The 24389-nt window shown below is 30.9% G+C and overlaps 2 protein-coding genes across 2 annotated transcripts; both read right to left on the minus strand.

Moving 5' to 3' along the window:
* Positions 1–779: 779 nt before the first annotated feature.
* On the minus strand, positions 780–6463 carry LOC134719229 (uncharacterized). Its single transcript, XM_063582236.1, has 3 exons — positions 6275–6463; positions 5445–5622; positions 780–4282 (listed from the first exon to the last, which is right to left on the minus strand). Exons 1-3 carry the CDS (start codon positions 6392–6394, stop codon positions 3972–3974), a joined length of 609 nt encoding a protein of 202 aa, XP_063438306.1. The 5' UTR covers positions 6395–6463; the 3' UTR covers positions 780–3971.
* A 647-nt stretch (positions 6464–7110) lies between these two features.
* On the minus strand, positions 7111–24037 carry LOC134719230 (uncharacterized). Its single transcript, XM_063582237.1, has 5 exons — positions 23373–24037; positions 19596–19796; positions 16000–16135; positions 9867–10072; positions 7111–9227 (listed from the first exon to the last, which is right to left on the minus strand). The coding sequence occupies exons 1-5, from the start codon at positions 23561–23563 to the stop codon at positions 9008–9010; spliced, it is 954 nt and encodes a 317-aa protein (XP_063438307.1). The 5' UTR covers positions 23564–24037; the 3' UTR covers positions 7111–9007.
* Positions 24038–24389: the final 352 nt, after the last annotated feature.

Consider the following 24389-nt stretch of genomic DNA (forward strand, 5'->3'; position numbering starts at 1 on the left):
TTGGCAATGAGACCAATAAATTGATAGAAATGGAATATGATTTGAATTTTGTATGGCAAGCAGTTCAGGTGCAAAACTATTTGTACACCCTTTTTTCTAAATAAAATACAGATTTCAAAACCTAAAATAACACTGAGAAATCGAAATTATACATCGAGATTGAAAAAAATAAAAAACACACACTGAGAATTGATAATTACACACTGAGATTAATATGCAAATTACTTATGAATATTCATGAGATGAATAATTCAACAGATTAATATCTTGATCTCAAGAACTCTTGTCATAATGAATTGCAATTCCTTCAACCAACATTTGTAATAAATTTCAAGACTTTTAAACATCGCTCATATTCATAAGTTTGTTGCCTATAATTCAGATCATTACTACCAGTGTATCACAATTTTTTTAAAATCTCAGTGTGCTTTGTTGTAATTCTCAGTGTGTAAATTTTTCAAAAATGGTTTAAACATAGTTTTGACGAGAACAGCTTGCCATGATTTGGTCTTGCTTGCTCACAGTTACTTGAGAAAATTGTAAGTCTACAACAAGGACTACACATTATAACAACACCATTTTCCCATGCATTTTTAAGGTAGGTTTACACTGCACTTTTATGGCAACTGTACTACATCGACAGGTGCATGATATGCTTACCATACAAAAATTCTGATTTGGTAGAGTTCTTGTATCTCTTTTCTTATGTACACTTGTACTGTCAGATATTTGAATAAGGAACAATTTTAAAATTGTTTACAAGTCCCACATTAATTCAATAAACACTTTTTTGTGCATAAAAAGCAAGTTTTTAATTTCAAAAAATAAACTGGATACCAATACATAAAGAACACAAATTATATGGAAATAGTTTGATCTGATAGACAGCATCTCTTTTGATTGAATTGTCTATTTTCATTTTCACATTAAAACATATGTACATATTTTTATAACTCCCTACCTGTTTATATTGACCATTAACACTTTATTTAATGTGTAGGTCACATTGACCTACATTTTAAAAAAAATTACAGAGCATCACCCAAGTAGTTGTGCTGAACCTTGAATCTTCACTGGTTACATAGAAAATAGCTATAAAATTGAACTATGAAGAAAATTTAAAATTGCCCTTTTTCAACATCCCCTCCAACTTACTGGGCCATATTTAATTTTGGACCACATCAAAAACACGAATCAGAGAGGACAATCCAAGGAATGTTCAGCAAAATTAAGTTGAATTTGGCAGAGTGGTTCTGAAGATTAAAATTTAAAAAAAATTAACTGACATATTCTAGACGACAGACACCAAGTGACGGTAAAAGCTCACCTGAGATCTTAAATAAGATCTGCAAACTAAATTTTACTAAGATTAAACAAGACTAGAATACTTGAACATAAAGTTGTAAAAATAATATTTGACAAAACAAATATAAGATTAAACAAGACTACAATACTTGAACATAAAGTTGTAAAAATAATATTTGACAAAACAAATATAAGATTAAACAAGACTAGAATACTTGACCATAAAGTTGTAAAAATAATATTTGACAAAACAAATATAAGATTAAACAAGACTAGAATACTTGACCATAAAGTTGTAAAAATAATATTTGACAAAACAAATATAAGATTAAACAAGACTAGAATACTTGACCATAAAGTTGTAAAAATAATATTTGACAAAACAAATATAAGATTAAACAAGACTAGAATACTTGAACATAAAGTTGTAAAAATAATATTTGACAAAACAAATATAAGATTAAACAAGACTAGAATACTTGAACATAAAGTTGTAAAAATAATATTTGACAAAACAAATATATATATATTATATATAAACAAATACTTCATAAAAAAAAGTCTTTATGTTTTTAAAGTCAACATGAAGACTTAATATCAAACAAGATCTGGAATTTGTCATTCGTCACTAAAATAGTATAGCACTAAAACTATATAAGTTAATTGACCTTAACAAATAGGAATTGCACAGGAAAGGCATATGTAGGGCTATATGTAGCGGCAGCTTAATAAAAACACAGCAAGTCTTGATGTAAATGATAGAACACATGTAGTTTCAAATACATGTAGGACGTTGTAAATAGTTTGGACATCAGTCCTTTTAGCCCCCTTTATAGGTCAATCAAATTTGTTTGGAAAATCACAGGCAGTCTATTTCATTATGAATCTATAAAAGAAGAAAAACTTGAGCTAACATCTGACAATCTTCCTGTGAAGTTTCAGGGGTCTGGGATGAAAACTGTAGGAGAATTGATTACACAATTTATGTACCTACTTTTCCCCGCCCATCGATAAACAGGTTTTGAACTTTGTCCAACCTGACCAAAAATATCATCAAAATCAGTATCAAAATAAATGATCCACATTGAAATAAGAACACACCCTTATTGGCCCCTTTGGCCCTCTTCTTTTGAAACAAGTGGGGTTACCATCTCAGTTTCAAATGTCATGCTTCATTTAGTGGCAAGGACCATTATGTTAAAAATTTCAGGAACATTTGTCTAGTACGACGAACACACCTATACAATAATAAAACCACACATTTTGTTGCTGTCTTATAAAAATAATATATCACCACGCACAGTAAAGGCAATAGAAAAACATGTAAGGTGCACAACGATAAGAAATATATGTACACACGTAAAACAAATTGAGTATTTATATTGAAAAAAATGCTTGTAAACTTAATTCTACTAACATCAAACATGACTAGAATGAACTACTTAAACCTCTATGCCAAGCCATTCTCGTCAAAACTATGTTGAAACTATGTTTAAGCCATTATTCAAAGAATTTAGTCACTGAGATTTAAAAAAAAATAAAAATGTGGATTTTGTGACATGTGGAGAACATGGCATTGTCCTTCCTGGGACAAATGTACTTATAGAGTATGTAATCAATGACAAGGAGAAAATCATTATGAAGCCAAAAAGTTTCTATGATAAGGCAAGGTCTGTTTTGAAGAGATACTGGAATGTAAAGCTGTCAACAGTGGATATGCCAGAGTGGTTGCAAGAGATGGAATACAACATTGATACTGACCAAGATGGCGGTGAATACAAATTTCTAGAATACGTAGCTAAAAGATGGTTTGGGAATCACAAATTTATATCGCAAATGGAAAATGAAAACTTCATCCTTATTATATTCATTAGTAGTGTGCATATAAATCTTAGTGTGTAATTTTCAATTCTCAGTGTGTGTTTTTCAGTTTATTTAATCTCAGTGTATAATTTTCAATTTTCAATTCTCATTGTGTAAATTTTTGGAAAAATGGCGTAAACATAGTTTTGACAAGAATGGCTTCCCATAAACATCAATGCTTATGATGTAAATAAGTGATGCATCAAAAACAAAATATAAAATATTGCAAAAAACAACAAAACAACCGTCATATCAAATTTGGCCATTACTACTCATATAAATGATTTGTATGATAAATATCTACTTTTAAATAAAAATGATATACAAAGAACTTCAATGTGGTCAGGGCATTACTTGCATCCAAAATTGACCAAAAAAAGTACAAATTCTTTTCATCATCAGATAAAATTATAAGAAGCAACTTTGGCTATATTGCAATTGTTTTGCCACTAAGTCATCTAAGTTCATTAAATGAAAAAAATAAATCTCTACAAGTGTATCATTAATTTTTGAAAGTTTTTTTCAAAAATGTGAGTGAACAGATTAACTTTTTTAGTCAACAGTTCCCATTCATTTCTGTAATTGATAATTTTAAAATTCTACAACATTTGGATTGATTCATATCTGACTTGTGGCTAATGATGAAAAAATGAATAGGATTATTTTCATTTTATTTTATTTTAAGTTAAAGCTAATGTGTGGCCAAGAAATAGCATTATGCTAATATTTGTTTTGTTTATATTAGCTTAACATTTAATGTACAGTAATCTACAATGGTCTGAGCAACAATCACTGTTTATACATTAACATTTACTGAAAGTACCTCCATTCATCAACCCAACCAAAAAGTTACTTGCAAATACATACAGATTGGTATTTGCAGCATTTACAAACAACTGCAACTCATTTGAACAAGTCACTGCACATGGAAAGTATTGTGTATTGTCATGGTGAAATGTCACCGCAGGTTTTGGATGGAACCCAGTTGTGGGTATTCTGCTTGATCCTGTTGCAAAAACAAGGATATGTTTTGGCTCTAATTCTCTGATGAACTCATTCATTGTCGTTGTAAGAATAACATCTCCTTCTTTAAGGACTGTCTCCAGTTCATTGTCTAAATAAAAAAAAAAATCTGTCACATGTAAGTCTAATTTTTGTCAATCACAGTTAAGAAGGTATGTATAAATCTTCCAATAATTGGGGGATTAAATTTGCAAAATTTTTAACACTTCTTGATTTCAATATATTTATCAATGGCAATGGCATCTGTCAACCTCAAAAGAAACACTAAATTAACCTCAATACATGATTAGGAATGTATATATAAATTTTCAATAGTATTGAATCAAATTTTGGAAAATTTCACTTTTATGTTTTGTATTTATGGCAACAGCATCAAATCTTGAAGGTCTTCACAAGTTTAGAACCATCAAATTTTGAAAAGATTGGATCAGTAGTTCTGGAGACCCCAAATGCAACAGCGGCCATAAATTTCCATGTAAATTTTGATGTCATTAAATGTATTCATTTATTAATACTGTTTTTCCCTTACTTAATATATAATACACGTATAAACTGCCTTGTATACCAACATATACTGGATAAATTGATATCACAAATATACTCTAAATTAATAATAATATTTGAGAAGAATTTTCTATTTAAGGGCATACAATACAGTTTTGATCCTGTATTTACAGTTTGATGAAAATTTGCATATAGGCTATTTTTTGCCTGATTAAATCAAATCTGTAATAAAAAATATACCTTTATGTGCTACTTTTTGAGTTAAATGAGGTAGAAATTTTGTATATTTGCGGAAAATTTGGATTTGTGGCCTTATTTCCCTTTCGAAAGAAAAACATCACTTTTTTGTTTTAAAAGATAACACAATTTGTTTTTTGGTAAATAATAAGTAATTTCTGTATTTTATAAGTATCATAAAAAATTATGCATTTTTTATTCAGAAATAACTCATATTTATCAAATGGTCATGAATTGAGAAAAAAACGTAATTTTTTAATGTATATTTATCAAAAATTAAAAAATTGAACTATTTACTGTTTTATAAAATTTGGTCCACATAATCTCTCTGCAAAATGAAACAAAATGTCATTTTAATGCACTCATTTTCAAATTAAATCAGTTTGAATGATAAAAATCAGTCGAAAAATGCATCTTTACCAATATGTTGCGAAAATAACATTTTACGTTAACAACGTCATTACCTCCCCTGTAACTGTATTGTATGCCCTTAAAAGTCTAGAAAAACATACCTTGAATTGATTCAACAAAATGATGAAAATTGACTAGCACCAATTCTTCGTGCTCTTTCTTCCTTGGATCATGGGAGAACCTTGGCTTCAGTAATGCCAAAAGGTCAGACGAATTGATTCTGACCTTTTTGTACTCGAACAGATCTCTTAGATTCTCCTTGATGACTAGTTTTAGTACCTGTAAATAACTATATAGTAAAACTAATTTGTCTTCAATTAAAACAAGTGAGATAGCAGTCATAGGGACTGCAAATCTCACTCATTCCACATATCTAAAGATTGTAAAATATTTGAATTAAATGCATTTTTTTGTCAATTATATAGTTTTTTATATCATTTCTTTTACCCCCTAACTACTATATACACAAAACACATTATTAAACCCATAATATACCATATCCAAGCTTTGGCAGAAAACATGTCCTAAGAATTTGACCAATTTCAAATATTTAAATTTTGCCTTTTTTACCCCGATATTTACAAATTCTTTTTGGTTTTCCCTAATAATAATGTTAATACTTTATAAAACCTATGGCAAGCCGTTCTCGTCACAACTATGTTTAAACCCTTTTTTCGAAAAAAAATACACACTGAGATTTAAAAACCTAAAATAACACACTGAGAATTTGAAATTACACACTGAGATTTAAAAAAATAAAAAACACACACTGAGAATTCAAAATTACACATTGAGATTTTAAAAAGACACACTGAGATGAAATAAATTGAAAAATACACACTGAGATTAATATGCAAATTACTAATGAATATTCATGAGATGAATAATAGGTGAGAAAAAAAAACTAATTTATCAATACATTTAACCTTACATCATATGTTTCCAGCCCCTTCTTCAAATCAGTGATCATTGAGCTGCATCTGAGTGTGGTCAGATAAGAGGCTGCAACTCCAATAAATTCCTCCTTATTATCCATTGTTACCCTCGACATTATTCCATCTATCTCTTCCCACCATCTATTTTTGTCAACTGCTTCTCTAACTTCATTGTAGCAAGTTGCATTTTCAACCTATACATAAAGTATTGAAGAGAGATAATATTTTAAAGGGATATACATAAACTATCATCTAATTGTACATGAAAGAGGTTACTACTGTAAATATTTGTCATTATGTTCAGTCTTTGTCCTATCAAGTAATCCTATCTTTTATGATATCTGATCTAGTCAACTGACTAATGTCTGCATACAAATAACTTATTTGAGCACACCAAATAAAACTTTTATTTATCATCAAGATACATGAAATGTAAACAACTATTTCAATTGCAAGTGTTTTTTTGGGTATTTTTTTTTCAACTTAATTTACCAAAAAATATCACCTAGATTCCTTTTGGGTTCCACTTAAAAAAACTAGATAAAAAAGATGCCCCCTTAGGCCCTGCTGCATGCATAAGAAAATAGGTTTGCAAGCATTAGATTCAGCAAACAGTGATGCAGAAGTACATCTTTAAATGGTTGTGTCTGTAAGGCATGTTTGATGCCCCCATCATAGTTGATTTATTCTATAAAGTAGAACATATACCGGTGATGTTGTTCCTTCTTAGCTTCACAACTCAAGTTTTTCAAAATTAAAAAGAGGTAACTTTAATATTCAAATGTCACATGATGAATTCGATTTTTCAAATGAACAATTATCAGTAATGCATATTTACACCTCTGTGGTTGTGTAATGACAAAGGCATATAGTGACAAAGTTCACCATCCTGACATTTGTGAAATTTTTTAAAAACAGAATCGAACAATATGCATGACGTTTGTAAATGTTCTAATACTCTACATAATACAAAAGTTCCAGCTTGAAAACTGTTGGAGTAAGCCGGACAAACCATGTTCTCTTTATGCAGTTAGTACAAAAAATTGACTACGTCCAAACTACCTGTCATTTTGACAATATTTCATGAAAATCATGTGGATCTGCACACCTCCATTATGTGAAATACCAGTGCAGAGGTATGGCAAGCCGTTCTCGTCAAAACTATGTTTAAACCATTTTTCGAAAAATTTACACACTGAGAATTACAAAAAAGCACACTGAGATTTAAAACTTCAATACGCACACTGAGAATTGAAAATTACACACTGAGAATTGAAATTACACACTGAGAATTGAAAATTACACACTGAGAATTAAAAATTACACACTGAGATTTCATAAAGACGCACTGAGATTACAAAAATGAAAAATGCACACTGAGAATTGAATATTATACACTGAGAATTGAAAATTACACACTGAGATTTCAAAAAGAGACACTGAGAATAAATAAACTGAAAACACACACTGAGAATTTGAAATTACACACTGAGAATTTAAAATTACACACTGAGAATTGAAAATTACACACAGAGAATTGAAAATTACACACTGAGAATTAAAAATTACACACTGAGATTTCATAAAGACGCACTGAGATTACAAAAATGAAAAATGCACACTGAGAATTGAATATTATACACTGAGAATTGAAAATTACACACTGAGATTTCAAAAAGAGACACTGAGAATAAATAAACTGAAAACACACACTGAGAATTTGAAATTACACACTGAGAATTTAAAATTACACACTGAGAATTTAAAATTACACACTGAGATTTTCATATTTGAGCTTTTTATGCGCACATATCTAATTAGCATACTTAATCTGAATCTATTACAAGCTTAAAACAACAAGGGGACAGAACTCGTTAGTCCTTCGATTTGGTTCCAAATTATTAATAAAAAAAACTTTAGAAATACAAGAACAAGAAAAATACCCACTTACTCTTATTACAAAATACAACCAAATGGTGAAAAACTTTATTAAAATTATAAGAAAACATTGGAACAATCTGCAAAAAGAATGCAGTGAAATTTTTACCCAAGTGTCTATTATAGCATATAAACGTAACAAAAATATAAAAGATGAACTAGCAAAATCAAGGAAACTGTTGGAAGACTTTTGAAAAGGGACCCATGTTTAATTACTGGTAGTAGTAATGATCTGAATTACATTGAATTATAGGCAACAAACTTATGAATATGAGCGATGTTAAGTCTTGAAATTTAATACGAATGTTGGTTGAAGGAATCGCATTTCATTATAATGACAAGAGTTCTTGAGATCAAGATATTAATCTGTTGAATTATTCATCTCATGAATATTCATTAGAAATTTGCATATTAATCTCAGTGTGTATTTTTGAAATCTCAGTGTGTAATTAACAATTTTCAGTGTGTGTTTTTCAATTTATTTCATCTCAGTGTGTCTTTTTAAAATCTCAGTGTGTAATTTTGAATTCTCAGTGTGTGTTTTTTATTTTTTTAAATCTCAGTGTGTAATTTCGATTTCTCAGTGTGTTATTTTGGGTTTTTAAATCTCAGTGTGTATTTTTGTCGAAAAAAGGGTTTAAACATAGTTTTGACGAGAACGGCTTGCCATAAAGATGGAACTTAAAATTACACAATGAGATTTGTGCTGTATTATCTGGTGCATTGTTTTATTATGTGTATTTTTGCTAAAGATTGTTTGAAACATTTTTCACAAGAAGGAATTTCATAAATTACAAGAAATCACCCAGATAATATCCATCTGTTAATGACTTTTTTGAAATTGGAAATGAAATGAAAAAGCAATACAGAAAGACTGTTAATATTAAGAATACATACACCATTTTCATGTAAAGATCATCAAGTTGTGTAATATTACATGCATCTGTTCTGTCACTTATATTAGGTCTGCTATCCTTAAATGACATGCTCTCAGTTCCTTCATAGTTTGGCCTAAATTAAAAAAAATCTAATTATATCAGTTTTATATTTAAAAATTTCAGAGATATACATGAATAAACACATAAAAACATTGCACATAGTATACAGTACATGAGTCAAGTATAGGAACAGTGTTTAGATTTTTTGTTCTTTATTTGCTATGAAGGCTTCAACAATACTGTGAAATCATTATATTCGTGGTATAACATTTTTCACTGATTTCTGGATCATATTACACAAAAAGAATTGAATGAATAACTGCGACCCTTGGTTGGTAAAATGTCTACCCTATAGACGATAGCTTATGGAAACCTTATAGATGATAGCTTGTGACATTATAGCATTTGTCATTATTATACCCCCCTTTTAAAAGCAGAGGTATATATAGTGATGGGGAAGTCCATCCTTCTGTTCTTTCGTCTGGTACAATATGTTTCACTTTGAATCTGCAACTCCTCCATAACCACTTATTAGAATGAATTGAAACTTTTTTTTTTTGGCCTTACCATACCTTTTACAACAGGTTTGTTAAATACGGTCAAATGATTCTTGAAAAGATAACAATGTGAATAAAAGGACAGCAGACACAATGTAATGACACCAGCTTACATGACCTAACTAAAGAAAAAAAAAAGCAAATTAATTATTTACTTGAGATGTTTTTTTGGAGGATGCAAATCTGGAAGATCCATTGTCTTTTGTTCCTTTGAACATGTATCTTGACGTTTTTTTGGAGGATGCAAATCTGGAAGATCCATTGTCTTTTGTTCCTTTGAACATGTATCTTGACGTTTTTTTGGTGGATGCAAATCTGGAAGATCCAATGTCTCTTTTTCTACAGTACATGTATCATCTTCCTAAAAGAAATGTAATAAAAACTAGAATAAGGTGATTTAGTGCTCACAGATACCCAACCTGCACCCTTCTTAAGAGCAAGTGATTGATTATATAATTTATGTTTAAAGTACAATTTAATACATGTTTGAAAATGCCATTTTATGTTTCTATTTGTCAGTTTCTGCCAAAAAAACTAAGAAAGACAGAACCAGATACTCTGCAGGGCGCAGCTTTATACGACCACAGAGGTCGAACCCTGACCAGTTGAGACAAGTATAGACACAACATTTAAGCTTGATACAGTTCTGAATTTTGATTGTGATTAAATAGTTGACACAACATAGGTTTCTGACACAGAATGAATGCGGTCTAAGAACTTTATTTTTCGAGATATAACCCAAAAACTGGATTTGACCCCATGTTCTATTTTAGCAACCGGGGCCATGTTTGTTGATGGATCCAATCACCTGATACAATTTATAAACTCAAACCCAGAGGAACATTCAGTAAAGGTTTGTTAGTATTTGACCTAGTAGTTTCACAGGAGAAGATTTAAAAAATAGTTGACCTTCATTTAGTTGTCAGTAACAACATATTAAAATTTTAAAAGCTTTGGTTGAACAGTTCATGAGTTAATGCACGGACAACATTTGATTGCCGCCCGCCCGCCGCACATCCCCAAATCAATAACCGACATTTTTGTCACAAAAATCCGGTTAAAAAGAAGATATGGTATGATTGCCAATGAGACAACTATCCACAAAAGACCAAAATGACACAAACATTAACAACTGTAGGTCACCGTATGACCTTCAACAATGAGCAAAGCCCATACCGCATAGTCAGATATAAAAGGCCCCAATAAGACATTGTAAAACAATTCAAACGAGAAAACTAATGTCCTTATTTATGTAAAAAAATGAACGAAAAACAAATATGTACATGTAACACATAAACAAACGACAACCACTTAATTACAGGCTCCTGACTTTGGACAGGCACATACATAAATAATGTGGCGGGGTTAAACATGTTAGCGGGATCCCAACCCTCCCCCTAACCTGGGACAGTGGTATAACAGTACAACAGAAGAACGAACAATAAAAAACAGTTGAAAAAGGCTTAACTCATCAGATGGACAAAAATATAAGTGAACGTGGCCGGGTACTTATAGTTATACATCCCGACACAAAAAGACACAATTAACAGATCTGAGAGTACTCTCAGTTATCTGACAGCTAGTTCAAAAAAACTATGTGCATATTAAACAAAAGACACAGATGGATTCATGTAAAATTGTGTTTTGGTGATGGTGATCATGTGTTTGTAGATCTTACTTTACTGAACATTCTTGCTTCTTACAATTATCTCAATTGATAATGAGCTTGGCCCATTAGTTACAGAGGAAAAAATTTTGTTAAAATTTACAAAATTATTAACCAGGTGCTCCGCAGGGCCCAGCTTTATACGACCCCAGTGGTTGAACCCTGAATAGTTGGGGCAAATTTGGTCATAATATTCAAGCTTGATTCTGTCTGAATTTGGATTGTGATCAAAATTTTGACATAATAAAGGTTTTTGTCACAAAATTAATGTGGTCAAAGATCTAACAAATCTTGTGCACAATACTGTGCAATTGAATATTTCTTCTTGAAACTTCTTTGAAAAAAAAGGAAGCCATTCAAAAAATGGTAAACAAAAAATCCCCCCCAAAAAACTTTTTGAACCACCCTTGGAGCAATAACCCTTAAACTCAATCCCATGCTTTCCATTGCAGTTTTGAACCTTGTAGTACAATTTCAGAGAGATCCATACACTTTAACGCAAGTTATTTTCATGATTGTTTGGAAACTAGAAACATGCTTCTTTTTGGCCCCTAATTCCTACATATTTTGGGCAATTAACCCAAAACTTAATCCCAGCCTCCCCTTTGTTATATGGTACACTGTGGCACAATTTCAGAGAGATCCATACAATTAAACATAAGTTATTGTCTTGAAACTAGAAAAAAGCTTGTTTTGACCCCTTTTTGGCCCTTAATTCCTAAACTTTGGCTCCATAACCCCTAAAATGAATCCAAACCGTCTACTTGTGGTTTTAAACATTGCTGTATGATTTTAGAGCAATTGAAATACTTCTACAAGTTATTCTCCTACACCTAGAAAAATGCTAGTTTTGGGCCCCTTTTCGGCCCCTAATTCCTAATCGGTTGGGACCTACATCCCCAAAATCAATCCCAACCTTCCTTTTGGGGTATTGAATCTTCTGAAAAAATGTCATGAAAATCTATTCACTTAAACTAAAGTTATTATCTGGAAATCAATGTGTCTTCAGACGACGACGACGCAGACAACATCATACCAATATACAATCCCAAAAAATGTTTGGGGTCGTATAAAAATTGACTATAAAGGGCAAAAACTCCTTAAAGGGGTCAACTCACTTTTATGGTCATGTTGACTTATTTGTGGATCTTACTTTGCTGAATATTATTGCTGTTTACAGTTTAAATCTATCTATAATCATATTCAAGATAATAACCAGAGGAGAAGATTTTTATAAAAGATAACTAAGATTTACAAAAAATGGTTTAAAATTGACTATAAAGGGCAATAACTCCTAAAGGGGTCAAATGACCATTTTGGTCGTGTTGACTTATTTGTAAATTTTACTTTGCTGAACATTATTGCTGTCTACATTTTATCTCTATCTATAATATTATTCAAGATAATAACCAACAAGAGTGCACATGCTGAAATGTCTCGCCTTCTATACTAATCATTGATATTATGTTGATAGTCCTAAGTCAGGCATGGGGTAATCGTAATCAGTAATCGTAATCAGCTGTAATTGATTACATTTTGCAGTGTAATCCTATGTAATCAGTAATCATGTCATTTCTGATTACAAGTAATCGTAATGTAATCGATTACATGGCAAAAAACAGGTGTAATCATGATTACTTTTAAATTACTTTAAGATTACATTCATAAGATTACTTGATGATTACAAATCTTGTATAAATATGAAAATAGTTTTTGATAGACAAGATGAAAATAAGAAAATGTAAAGCTTGAATGAAAAATCATGAAACTAGTAATCACAATGATGGGACCTTGTTTAATGTGATCATCTATATAACAAATTTGTATAACCAAGTGTTTTATTTTGTTTTAACAGTTTACAAAAAGAAATTTACTGTCCAATATTTCTTTGTGAAATTGAGCTCTTATGATACAAGAATATGCCTTGAAAGCATTTGTTTTCCTTGATTGAAAACTTTTGATATTAACTCCAATTTCATATTAGTTTACCCAATATTTTTACATAAATACATTGAAATTCAAATGCAGAAAACATTTAGTTCCTATTTGACTTTGATGGTCGGCATGAATATATAAGTCCACTTAATTCAAAATGGAAGTTAAAACCAGGTTTCATTTATTGACAAAATTGAATGAATTTTATTTTCCATATATTCGTGTATATTATGTGCTTTCTTATTTTTCTTCTTTATTAACTTTAATAGCCTTAAGCTCACCAGTATAAACAAGTATATTTTGTACATGTACAGTGTATACATATGGCATAAATATTGCAAACAATATGCAAAGTAAACAATAGGTGACGTCAGAAGTTTCATCAATACAATAAACTGTTGCTTAATATAAAGAGAAATGTATAATCTTTCCTAAGTTACAAAACTGTTTTGTGTTTTCACCTGACAATAATTATATTAATTTCAATTAGATCAAGTATTAAAAATTTTCAAACAAATAATGACAATCAACCACTTTTAACTTTATTTATATCGTTATTAAGACAATAAAATTTAAATACCCAAGCCCCCCCATTGTTTGTTTGAAAAATTGAAGTAGTGATTAACACCTGTAAAAACATTAATGGATGTGTCAATTATGTCCCAACAGACAATAAAACTATACTTAATTCATTTTTCCTTATTTTCAGTTTTTTTTTGTTAATTAGTAAGTAATTAAGTTGGTAACAATTTGTAGTTAAAAATAAAGTTACATCTTTTACATAGAGAAAGGACACTTGTCTATAGCTATTTTATCAAATTAGGCCAGGGTTTTTTAATTTGTTGGTTTACGGATTTTCCCCATGAAAAAGTCGGGTCGGTAGGTCGGGAAAAAAAAAAAAAAAAATATCTTTCAAGACAGAAAAATATGCAAATAAATATATATTTCACCTTTCTGACAATATGTTTGTTATGCTATTTTGTATTGCTCAGCTGTCATAAACATCGCATGACATTCTAATAATTTTCCGTACAAAAAGGGGGGATGCACGGAAAAGACGAAATTAAATTGTCATTTCACAAACAAGAAAAACAGATTCGCGTAGCTCTTTATCAACTCCAGAAAACTTGTTGAAGTATGATCTTCAAGCACGAAAACTGATTAAGAAAAAAATGTAAAAACGTCGTACGAAAATAAGTTTCAACACACGTGTCAAAAACGAAATAGACTCGTCCACTGGAAAAACGAGAATATCGGGTTAATCTGTTGTCATGCATTCCCGTTTTTTTATCCAACATGTCCAAATAGACGATATTTTTTTATTATCTATAAAACAAAAAAATTCAAAATGATTATCTAATATTCAGTACTTTAACTTGATGTCTTCCACCTGTGTACATTTGGACAAGTCTATTTCTATCAGATGATGCATCTTACGGACTGATTACAAATACGGGAAACGAACTCATTGTGTAGTTGGTTTTAAACACAGGTTTCGTTTCGCAAAATTATTTGCGCAAACGACATTTCAAGGTCATTTATAATTTATTTGTCAATTGTTAGAAACGTAAACTGGAAGTTTTATTTTTTCACTACAGAAAGTGTTATCAATTTTGTTAGTGATTAAAGCATTTCATTTCATAAAAAAAAGATTGTTTAATTATTTTTCAGGGATAATGCATTTGTTAAGGTCGGCGGGAATAAAAAAGCATGAAAGTCAATTTTATTTTTATTCTGAAAATCGGCAAAATCGGGTCGGCGGATCCGTAAACCAACAAATTAAAAAATTCTGGCCTTACACATGTTACACTGTAACTGTAACTGTCTTGTCTATAAATTCTTTTAAAAGATGAATAAATTAAGGCTTTTAAAAAAAATCACCAAAATAAGCGGATAAAAAGTTATGAAAAAACTTTGATATAGCAATATACAATGTAATCATAAGTAATCTAAAGTAATCATGATAACAATAAAGAAAAGTAATCTAATGTAATTGATTACATATGAAATAGGGTGTAATTGTAATGTAATCGATTACATTTTATTAGCAAAGTAATTGTAATTCAATCGATTAAATTTTAAAGTAATCGACCCCATCTCTGTCCTAAGTATAAAGCTTTAATTTATTACAACTGTCTCATAAACTTAACATTAACCAAGATAACTAAACAAAAACCAATGAACCTTGAAAATGAGGTCAAGGTCAGATGAACCATACCAGGCAGACATGTACAGCGAACAATGCTTCTATACAACATATATAGCTGACCTATTACTTATAGTTTAAGAAAAATAGACCAAAACACAAAAACTTAACACTGTGCAATACACCGTGAAAATGAGGTCATGGTCAAAAGAAACCTGCGCTACTGACATAAAGATCATAAAATATTTCCATACACCAAATATAGTTGACCTAAGGCATATAGTATTAGATCAAAAGAATACATGTCAGGCAGACAGGTACATGCTGTACCTGTCTGCCTGGCATGGTTCATCTGACCTGGACCTTGTTAAATTAAATGGTTTGAACCCATTCAGTGGTTCTCTAGAAGATGGGTCAGGTGAGCTAAAAATAAAACTGCAGAACCCAATTGAATGGAAAAGAGGAGTGAAGTACCCAAAAGACCCTATCCTTATCTTGACCTCAGCTGAGGTACATGAACAAATGAATTAAGTAAACTTACCTCAAGAAGTTGCTTCGACGGTTGTAAATAAATAGTCTTCCTACAGAAAATCTGGTGTATAATCTGGCCATCCATATTCCCTCCACTAATATGGGGCTTAACCAAGGAATTACCGCAAGGTAACATGATTTCAAGTCTGAAATTTATAAATTATATGATTATTTCTGTTATTGTCTTTAATATCCCTGTGCAAAGGATAAATATCATATGGATTTTTTTTTATGATATGCATTTATTAAGTCATTTAAAAGCTTCATTATTGGCTTAACTTTTAGAAAATCTAAGAGGGATCGCAAATCCTCAAGTGAAGTACAAGTTGACACCTCTGATCAGCTAACCTCATATTAAAACCTTTTTGTGAGTGCAATGTTAGAACTTGGTTAATTTAATATTTATAAAGTCATGACCATGACCTGACCTTCTGTCACCTCAAAATCAATAGAAATATTCCTCTCATGGTTGGCCAAAAAAACAGTCAATACTATTGACCATGTCAGCGGTAAATACTGGTCAATTGAAATTTTAAGAAGACATTACTATAAAAACCCGCCCCTACCTGATCAAAAACATTACATTTGCATGTTTTAGTATTGAAGTAATGATATATTGAAGGTTAAAAGTCAATATTAGTCTTTTAGGACTAAATTCAAAATAAACCACGATTCCCGAAATGTTTATCTCCTGGGTTTATGTTGATGAAACATATTTCTCTGTTGCAATCAATTTTCTTTTAAGCTTGGTTGTCTTTTATTACATTATTCTGATAGTATAGAAATTAGTCAAATTACCAAAAGTTTTTTTTAATACCAATCAGCCTTTAGAGGAAGGCTTTATGATGCATTGTCGTTTATGTACAAAATTTTATACTAATAAATTTCAAAATCCTGTTTTTAATTTAAAATCAGTAAAATGAATACACATTCATAAAAAAACATTGTAATACTAATGTAACATTAGAACAACGTTCACAAGCTCTTAATAATTAAAAGTAAATTACTAACAGACTTGGGGTAATTGTAATTGTAATCGTTAATCAGCTGTAATTGATTACAATTTTTCAAGTAATCAGTGTAATCATTAATCAGCCAAAAATCTGATTACATGTAATATAATTTAATCAATTACTTTTCAAATTACCCTGTAATCATGATTACTTTTTGATTACATTCTGATTACAATGAAAAAAATCTAAAATTGTGTTTTTGGTCATTAAATGAACCTCTTTGTTCATATTTGATAAATTTTTAACATACTAAAATGGTTTGGTTACTTTAAGCTTGTCTACTTCAGTAAAAAATAAACTGTTACAGTATTGAAAAGTCATCATTAGCCTAAGCAGAGACATATAATACAATTATATACCTTTTATCTTGGTAAAAGATATTGTACATACATGTATAGTCATCGTTTTATAATGATCTTCATATTAATATTTGATTATAACTGTTATATATTCAAGTAATACTTTTCTTTAACCCTGAATTATAATCTTTTGTTAATATTTGTGATTTTTTTCAACTTTGAATTGACAGGTAGGAGACTAATTAAGGTTTGTTTTTATTGCAATTACCAATTGAGTATAGCTGTAGGGAAATATATATGATAAAAGATAAATCAGACATGAAAATTTATCTAATTAGCACAAACTAAATTAAAAGTTGGACAAATATGTTGTTTAAACTTTTTTTTGTATTTGGACTGGATGTGTAAAATGCAATGGTTTTTAGTACTTTAAAACATATTGTTTACAATTTGATTAAACATTTCTATTAAAATTTAACATAGTTTTAACTGGTACAAACGTAACTTTATTTCATCCATATTTAAACTTCCATAAACTGCAACTTGGAATACATATAAATTATGAAAGAGGTCAGAAGACAAACAAAAAAACTCTTGATTATGATATATCTTAATTGAATTTAATTCAAAATAATTTAGAAAACATTGGTGATAAAGTGTAATGTATATATATGTAGTGAAATTTGGTGTTTATTTAAATAGATGACGTTTAATTTGAAGTTATTATTTTATAATTGAACCAAATAAAATACGTTCTCAAAAATGCTATAGTTATATTAAACGTTTATTCATCCACATCATTCAAAATGTTTTGTTTTTAAATTCATTGTAATCAGATGTAATCATGATTTCTTTGCCAATGTAATCATTAATTTAATCAGATACTTTCAGAAATGATGTAATCATTAATTTAATTTAATCGTACAAATGACAAAGTAATTGTAATTTAATCAATTACATTGAAAGTAATCGGACCCATCTCTGATTACTAAACATTGCTAAAGGGTCACTATTATCTGAGATTATGAGAGGGATAACAAAAAAGTTCTAAAGTGCTGAACGTATAGGCTAAAAATTATGGAAAGGGCAAAAATTAGAGTATGAAAGCTAATAATATGAATAAAGTGGTAAATGACTAGTTTTTAGATGTTTAGTCTATTTCTAGACTTTTTTGGCGGCGTTCTAGCTATTTGGTTTTTCTAGTGATACTGACCCTGCTTTGTACAAGCCGGATCTTTAACATGCTAGCCCATAAGGTAACAGTTTGCAGGAAGACATGTCACCCTTGGCCTACCCAGACACATAATTCTGACTCCAGGCCGACTAGACTGACTAGTGCTGTCCCCTGGCCCTTTGCTCAAGGGACAGATAAAGACTAATCTCTACAGTGGAACTTCTAAGTTTCTGTAAAACATATTTCCAGTATTAACAACTGTATCCAATTTCGCAATAGGATTCATGATGATTGTCTATAGCACGCTGTTCTCATCAAAACTATGTTTAAGCCATTTTTCGAGAAATTTACACACTGAGATTTAAAAAAAAACACACTGAGATTAAAAAACTTATTAAAAAAACTTAAAAACACACACTGAGAAATTAAAATTACGTACTGAGAATTAAAAATTACACACTGAGAATTTAAAATTACACACTGAGATGAAATAAACTGAAAAACACACACTGAGAATTGAAAATTACACACTGAGATTTTTGCGCACATTTTATGCGCACAAATCTCAGTGGGTAATTTTCAATTCTCAGTGTGTATTTTTGAAATCTCAGTGTGTAATTTAAATTTTCAGTGAGTAATTTTAATTTCTCAGTACGTTATTTTAATATCTCAGTGTGTGTTTTTAAGTTTTTTAATCTCAGTGTGTAAATTTTTCAAAAAATGGGTAAAACATAGTTTTGACGAGAACGGCTTGCCATAATTGTGTCCTTCAATGTACATGGATCAAATTTAGTTTATTTTCAATGATTTGTATAAGTATATCTAAATAATAATTCATGTTTTTATTATCAATATTATGTGCATTCAACTTTTATGTATCTAGGGACATACATGTATCTCCTGTGAAAGTTTGGTTCATATCCTATATATATATACATATGTATTATGGAATCGAAATAAGTTTCTATTTATAGTAAATGGTGATAATGATTCTTTTGGTATCAACCCCGACAAAATGGACCTCATGACAACTATATCTAACTCAGTGACTTTATAAACATAGCTTAATAACAAGGTCCAGTAATGGGAGACTTTCTACATGTACATGATGTATACTCACTTTACTGTTTGTGGAAGGAAACTGAAGGCTGAGTAGAATGATGCCATCACTTCCTCCTCTTCCCAGTCTTTTTCAAATATCATAGCTGCCATAACATGGCCATTTTGGTGGAGTTTTTCTTTTCTGCTTTGTTTTGGTAGGCTTGAATTAGGCCCTGCCAGAAGAACCACCTCCTTCATGAACACACCTTTTGACTTCTTACTGTAAATGAAATGTCACTTGTATATTCTTCATTCCAGCTATGATAAAATAGTCCCCTTACTACATCTTTGGCACAAAAGACAACATTACAGGACTACTTAATCCACAAATATTGCATTTTTATTCAGGTATAAAATTAATTAGTTCTTTAAATTTTCAGGCATTTTGATAATTTGAACTTTTAAGTTAAAAAAATCACATTCCAGGTTAACACTAACCTTTTTTAGATATAAATGTATAACTGCCATCTCTAAAAACATATCCAAACAACGCCAGAAATTTGAACACCAGGGCATTAACCCTAAAGAGGAAATAAACAGGTCTTGATCGATGAATATTTTATTTAAATTTATCAAAATCAAAATATGTTTAAAATCAAACCCTCCTAATTCATAAGCATGAGGTGGATTACCATTACTTACAAAAATGTATTGCCAATAAAGAAAGTTTCTTTTCATTTTTTCCTCAACCTAATTCTGATGGCTCTGTAATATTGCTGATCTCTATAAGAATAATTTTTCCTTTCTTAATTTTAGGATCTGAAATAAAATACGGACAGATTTTTCCCCAGTATGTGGCCATGTGTGTCAGTTGATTTGCAATTTGCTCCCATGAAACGTTATTTGTAGCTTTTAATTTAAAAATATTAAAGTTCTAATAATACTCACATCTAAGTGTGATTATCAATTCTCAGTGTGTGTTTTCCAGTTTATTTAGTCTGTCTAAAAAAATTTGGAATATTGGCTTAAACATAGTTTTGATGAGAACGGCTTGCCATACATTTAATTACGACAGAAAATGACCATTACTTTTTCAAATCAAGTGGGATTTTCTTCAATTTCATAACACTTTAAAGCTATTTCATTAGGTACTGTTCTTAAAAATGGCAAATTTTATTTTTATTAAGATTTTTTGCTCTCAAATGTTATAAACTTTATAATCAATATATGTGAAAAAAAATAGTTTTTTCAGTTGGGATTAAATTCATGTACTTGACTTTAAAAACTTCCTTTAACTGTTTCAAATCATCTGGGATTGTCATAAAACTTGACAGGTATCTACCTTGTATACTGTTCTTACAAAATTGTTAAATCTGTTTTTCATGTAAATTTATCAGTGTCAAAGTTTATGCTTTAGAAAAAAATAAGAATCTTCAGTTGGGAATAAATTGAGATACCAATAGTCAACTTCGAGAGATTCTACATGTATATCTTTTTTAAAATGACCCAAGATTATTCATAAAATTGGGCCATTATGTCATGTCTATACTGTTCTTACAAAATGCCAAATTCTAATTAGTTTGGAGATCTACCGTGTTGAAAAAAGGCAAATTATATAATTGTTTTCAGTAAATCATGATTGTCAATGTTAGAAATTGTCATTTTTTTTTAATCTTAAGATTGTTACATACTCAATACAAATCATTGTGCTTACTTTACATCAGATATGATAATTTAAGTTAAATACAAATGGAATTTAAGCCTTATTTGATAAGAAACAAATATTGTTACAAAAAATTGCTGAAATAGTTATTGTCCCAAATGGACATGATGAATAACAAGAGTGTACACGCTGAAATGTCTCGCAAGTTTTACTAACCATGATTGGTTACAAGTATCACATACACTTTATATTATCAATGATCCATGGAAATGAGGTCAAGGTCATATAAACCAAGGCAGACATACATGTTCACCTTACAATCAATCCATGCATCAAATATACTTGACCTTATTGCATATTGTATCGAAGAAGCAGACAAACAGGAAAACTTAACACTGATCAATGAACCATGAAAATGAGGTCAAGGTCAGAAGAACCCTGCCAAACAGACATGTACACCTTACAATTATTCCATACACCAAACATAGTTGACCTATTGCTTATAGTATTAGAAAAACAAACCAAAACTCAAAAACTTACCTTTAACCATTGAACGATGAAAATGAGGTCAAGGACAAATGACACCTGCCAGACTGACATTTATCCCTTACAATCATTCCATACACCACATAATAGCGGACCTACTGGTTGTAGTATCTGAGAAACAGACCTAATCATGTAACTTTAACCTTAATCACTGATCCATGAAATGAGGCTGAGGTCAGGTGAACCCTGTCTGAAGGACATGTTTACATTGCAAGGAACCAATATACCAATTATAGTTACATGTATCCCATTACTCAAAAGTGAGAAATTTACAAAACAAAAATACTATAAAATTTTTTCAAGCAGTCGCTGAACCATGAAAATGAGGTCAAGGACATTGAACATATGACAGACAGAAACTTCGTAACATAAGGTATCTGCATACAAAGTATGATGCATACAGGTCTTCAACCTTCTGAAATATAAAGCTTTATCTATATACAAATAGTTTACGCAGCTGCCGCCGGATAGTAATACCTATGTCTCACTTTCTGTGACTTTCGTCACAGGCGAGACAAAAATGAGGTTGAGTCCCCCATTAACAGCATATGATTATCATTAACAGAAAAAGTTCCTGCCCCAACACTATTCTTAGTAAATAATGATTTTGCCCTGCCAAATATATACATTTGTGTACAGCAATAAATTGAATGTATTTGCCCTTCCTCATGATCACAGGCCCATCTCTCAGATAAACATTGAATGGTCCTTAATAAAACAGTCAATGTCCCATGCAAATTTAAGTTGAAAAAAATTTGGTTCCCATTGAATTTTTGCACAGGCCCATCTCTCAGATAAACATATTGAATGGTCCTTAATAAAACAGTCAATGTCCCATGCAAATTTAAGTTGAAAAAAATTTGGTTCCCATTGAATTTTTGCACAGGCCCATCTCTCAGATAAACATTGAATGGTCCTTAATAAAACAGTCAATGTCCCATGCAAATTTAAGTTGAAAAAAATTTGGTTCCCATTGAATTTTTGCATTAAAAAGGTAAGAATGTGTCTGAGTACATGAATTCCCACACTCAAGCTTTGGTATTTTCCAAGTATTTTATATAATTCCAAGGCCGTTAGTTGACACCAGAAGCGACGAAGCAGCGCATCTATTTTGGATGGGCAAATATCCACTTTTTGATATGGGACGAGCGCGGACGTCCCACGGCCCCAGTTTGTCTGGCAAAACAGCCGTTGGACGTCAGAGTAATCTCGAACTATACATTTACAAGTTATATTTACCATTAATTTATTTCCGAAAAAAAAACCCGATGGACTTCACAAAGTATGGACGATTTTGTCATAGGCTATGGTAGCTGCGGAACCGTAGCTCTTAGGTCCTTATGTTATTTTTTGACTATTTGCGGACCATAGAGCTACGGATTTTTCCTATTTCTATGGTCCGCAAATAGTCAAAAAATAACATAAGGACCTAAGAGCTACGGTTCCGCAGCTAAGGCTATGGTCGATGCATCTTTCAATGTATGGACGATACATCCTATGGACGACGTAGCAGTATGGACGTCACGCCCTGCATCGCCCATAAACACACCGTCCAATCCAAATAGGTACATGTACCTCGTAGAGTATACGGACATAACTGATCATTTAGCTTAGAATTATATTTTATATCATAATCAAGAAAAGTACCTCATCTTGAAGGATTTGCTTCTAGGGGATTTCCCTCCCTTTGCCTTCCAACTCCCACTGTGGAATGCAAAATTGGCCAGACTAGTGACAGGACTCGTACGGTTAGATCTGTTTTGTAACTGATTGGCAAGCCGGGTCATCATCGCTTCGTTATCCACGAGTTCTGTGACAAGTTTCCTTGCGGATTCCATGGCGCCAAATAAAAATAGTCTGGGATCCCGGCCTATTCTGAGCTTCACATCGCAATGTCAATTTGAGTCAGGAACCCAGGCTACAGATGAAAAGCGAGTTCTGTCCCCTAGTTGTTTAAGCTTGTAATAGAATCAGAATAACTATGCTAATTAGATCTGTGCGCATAAAATGTGCGCACAAATCTCATTGTGTAATTTTCAATTCTCAGTGTGTGTTTTTCAGTTTATTTCATCTCAGTGTGTCTTTTTGAAATCTCAGTGTGTAATTTTCAATTCTCAGTGTGTAATTTTTAATTCTCAGTGTGTGTTTTTCATTTTTTGTAATCTCAGTGCGTCTTTATGAAATCTCAGTGTGTAATTTTTAATTCTCAGTGTGTGTTTTTAAGTTTTTTAATCTCAGTGTGTTTTTTTTAAATTCTCAGTGTGTAAATTTTTCGAAAAATGGTTTAAACATAGTTTTGACGAGAACGGCTTGCCATAGTCATTACCATTTATTGTAAATGCGTTTGAGCCAATAAAATATTGTCTATTGTCTTTTGTCTTTGAAAGGTGACTAATGAGTGTTAAAAAATAGGTGTTATATTTTATATATATTCACGCAATATTTCGCTAAACAAATTAGCTTCATCGGGCGTGTGCAACTATCTAGATGAAATCGGATGCATGACAAAATATATCTTTGTAGCTTGAGCTACACAAAAGTTTAACATATTGATTGATGATCTGTATAAAACAAATTTTTGCCGTTTATTGTACATAAACATTTTTTTCAAAAATTAAAACAAATAGTTGTTTTAGTTAAAGGACACCGGCCACTTCAAACAAT

This window comes from Mytilus trossulus, chromosome 5 (assembly GCF_036588685.1).
Source record: "Mytilus trossulus isolate FHL-02 chromosome 5, PNRI_Mtr1.1.1.hap1, whole genome shotgun sequence".
NCBI classification, from domain to species: Eukaryota; Metazoa; Mollusca; class Bivalvia; order Mytilida; family Mytilidae; genus Mytilus; species Mytilus trossulus.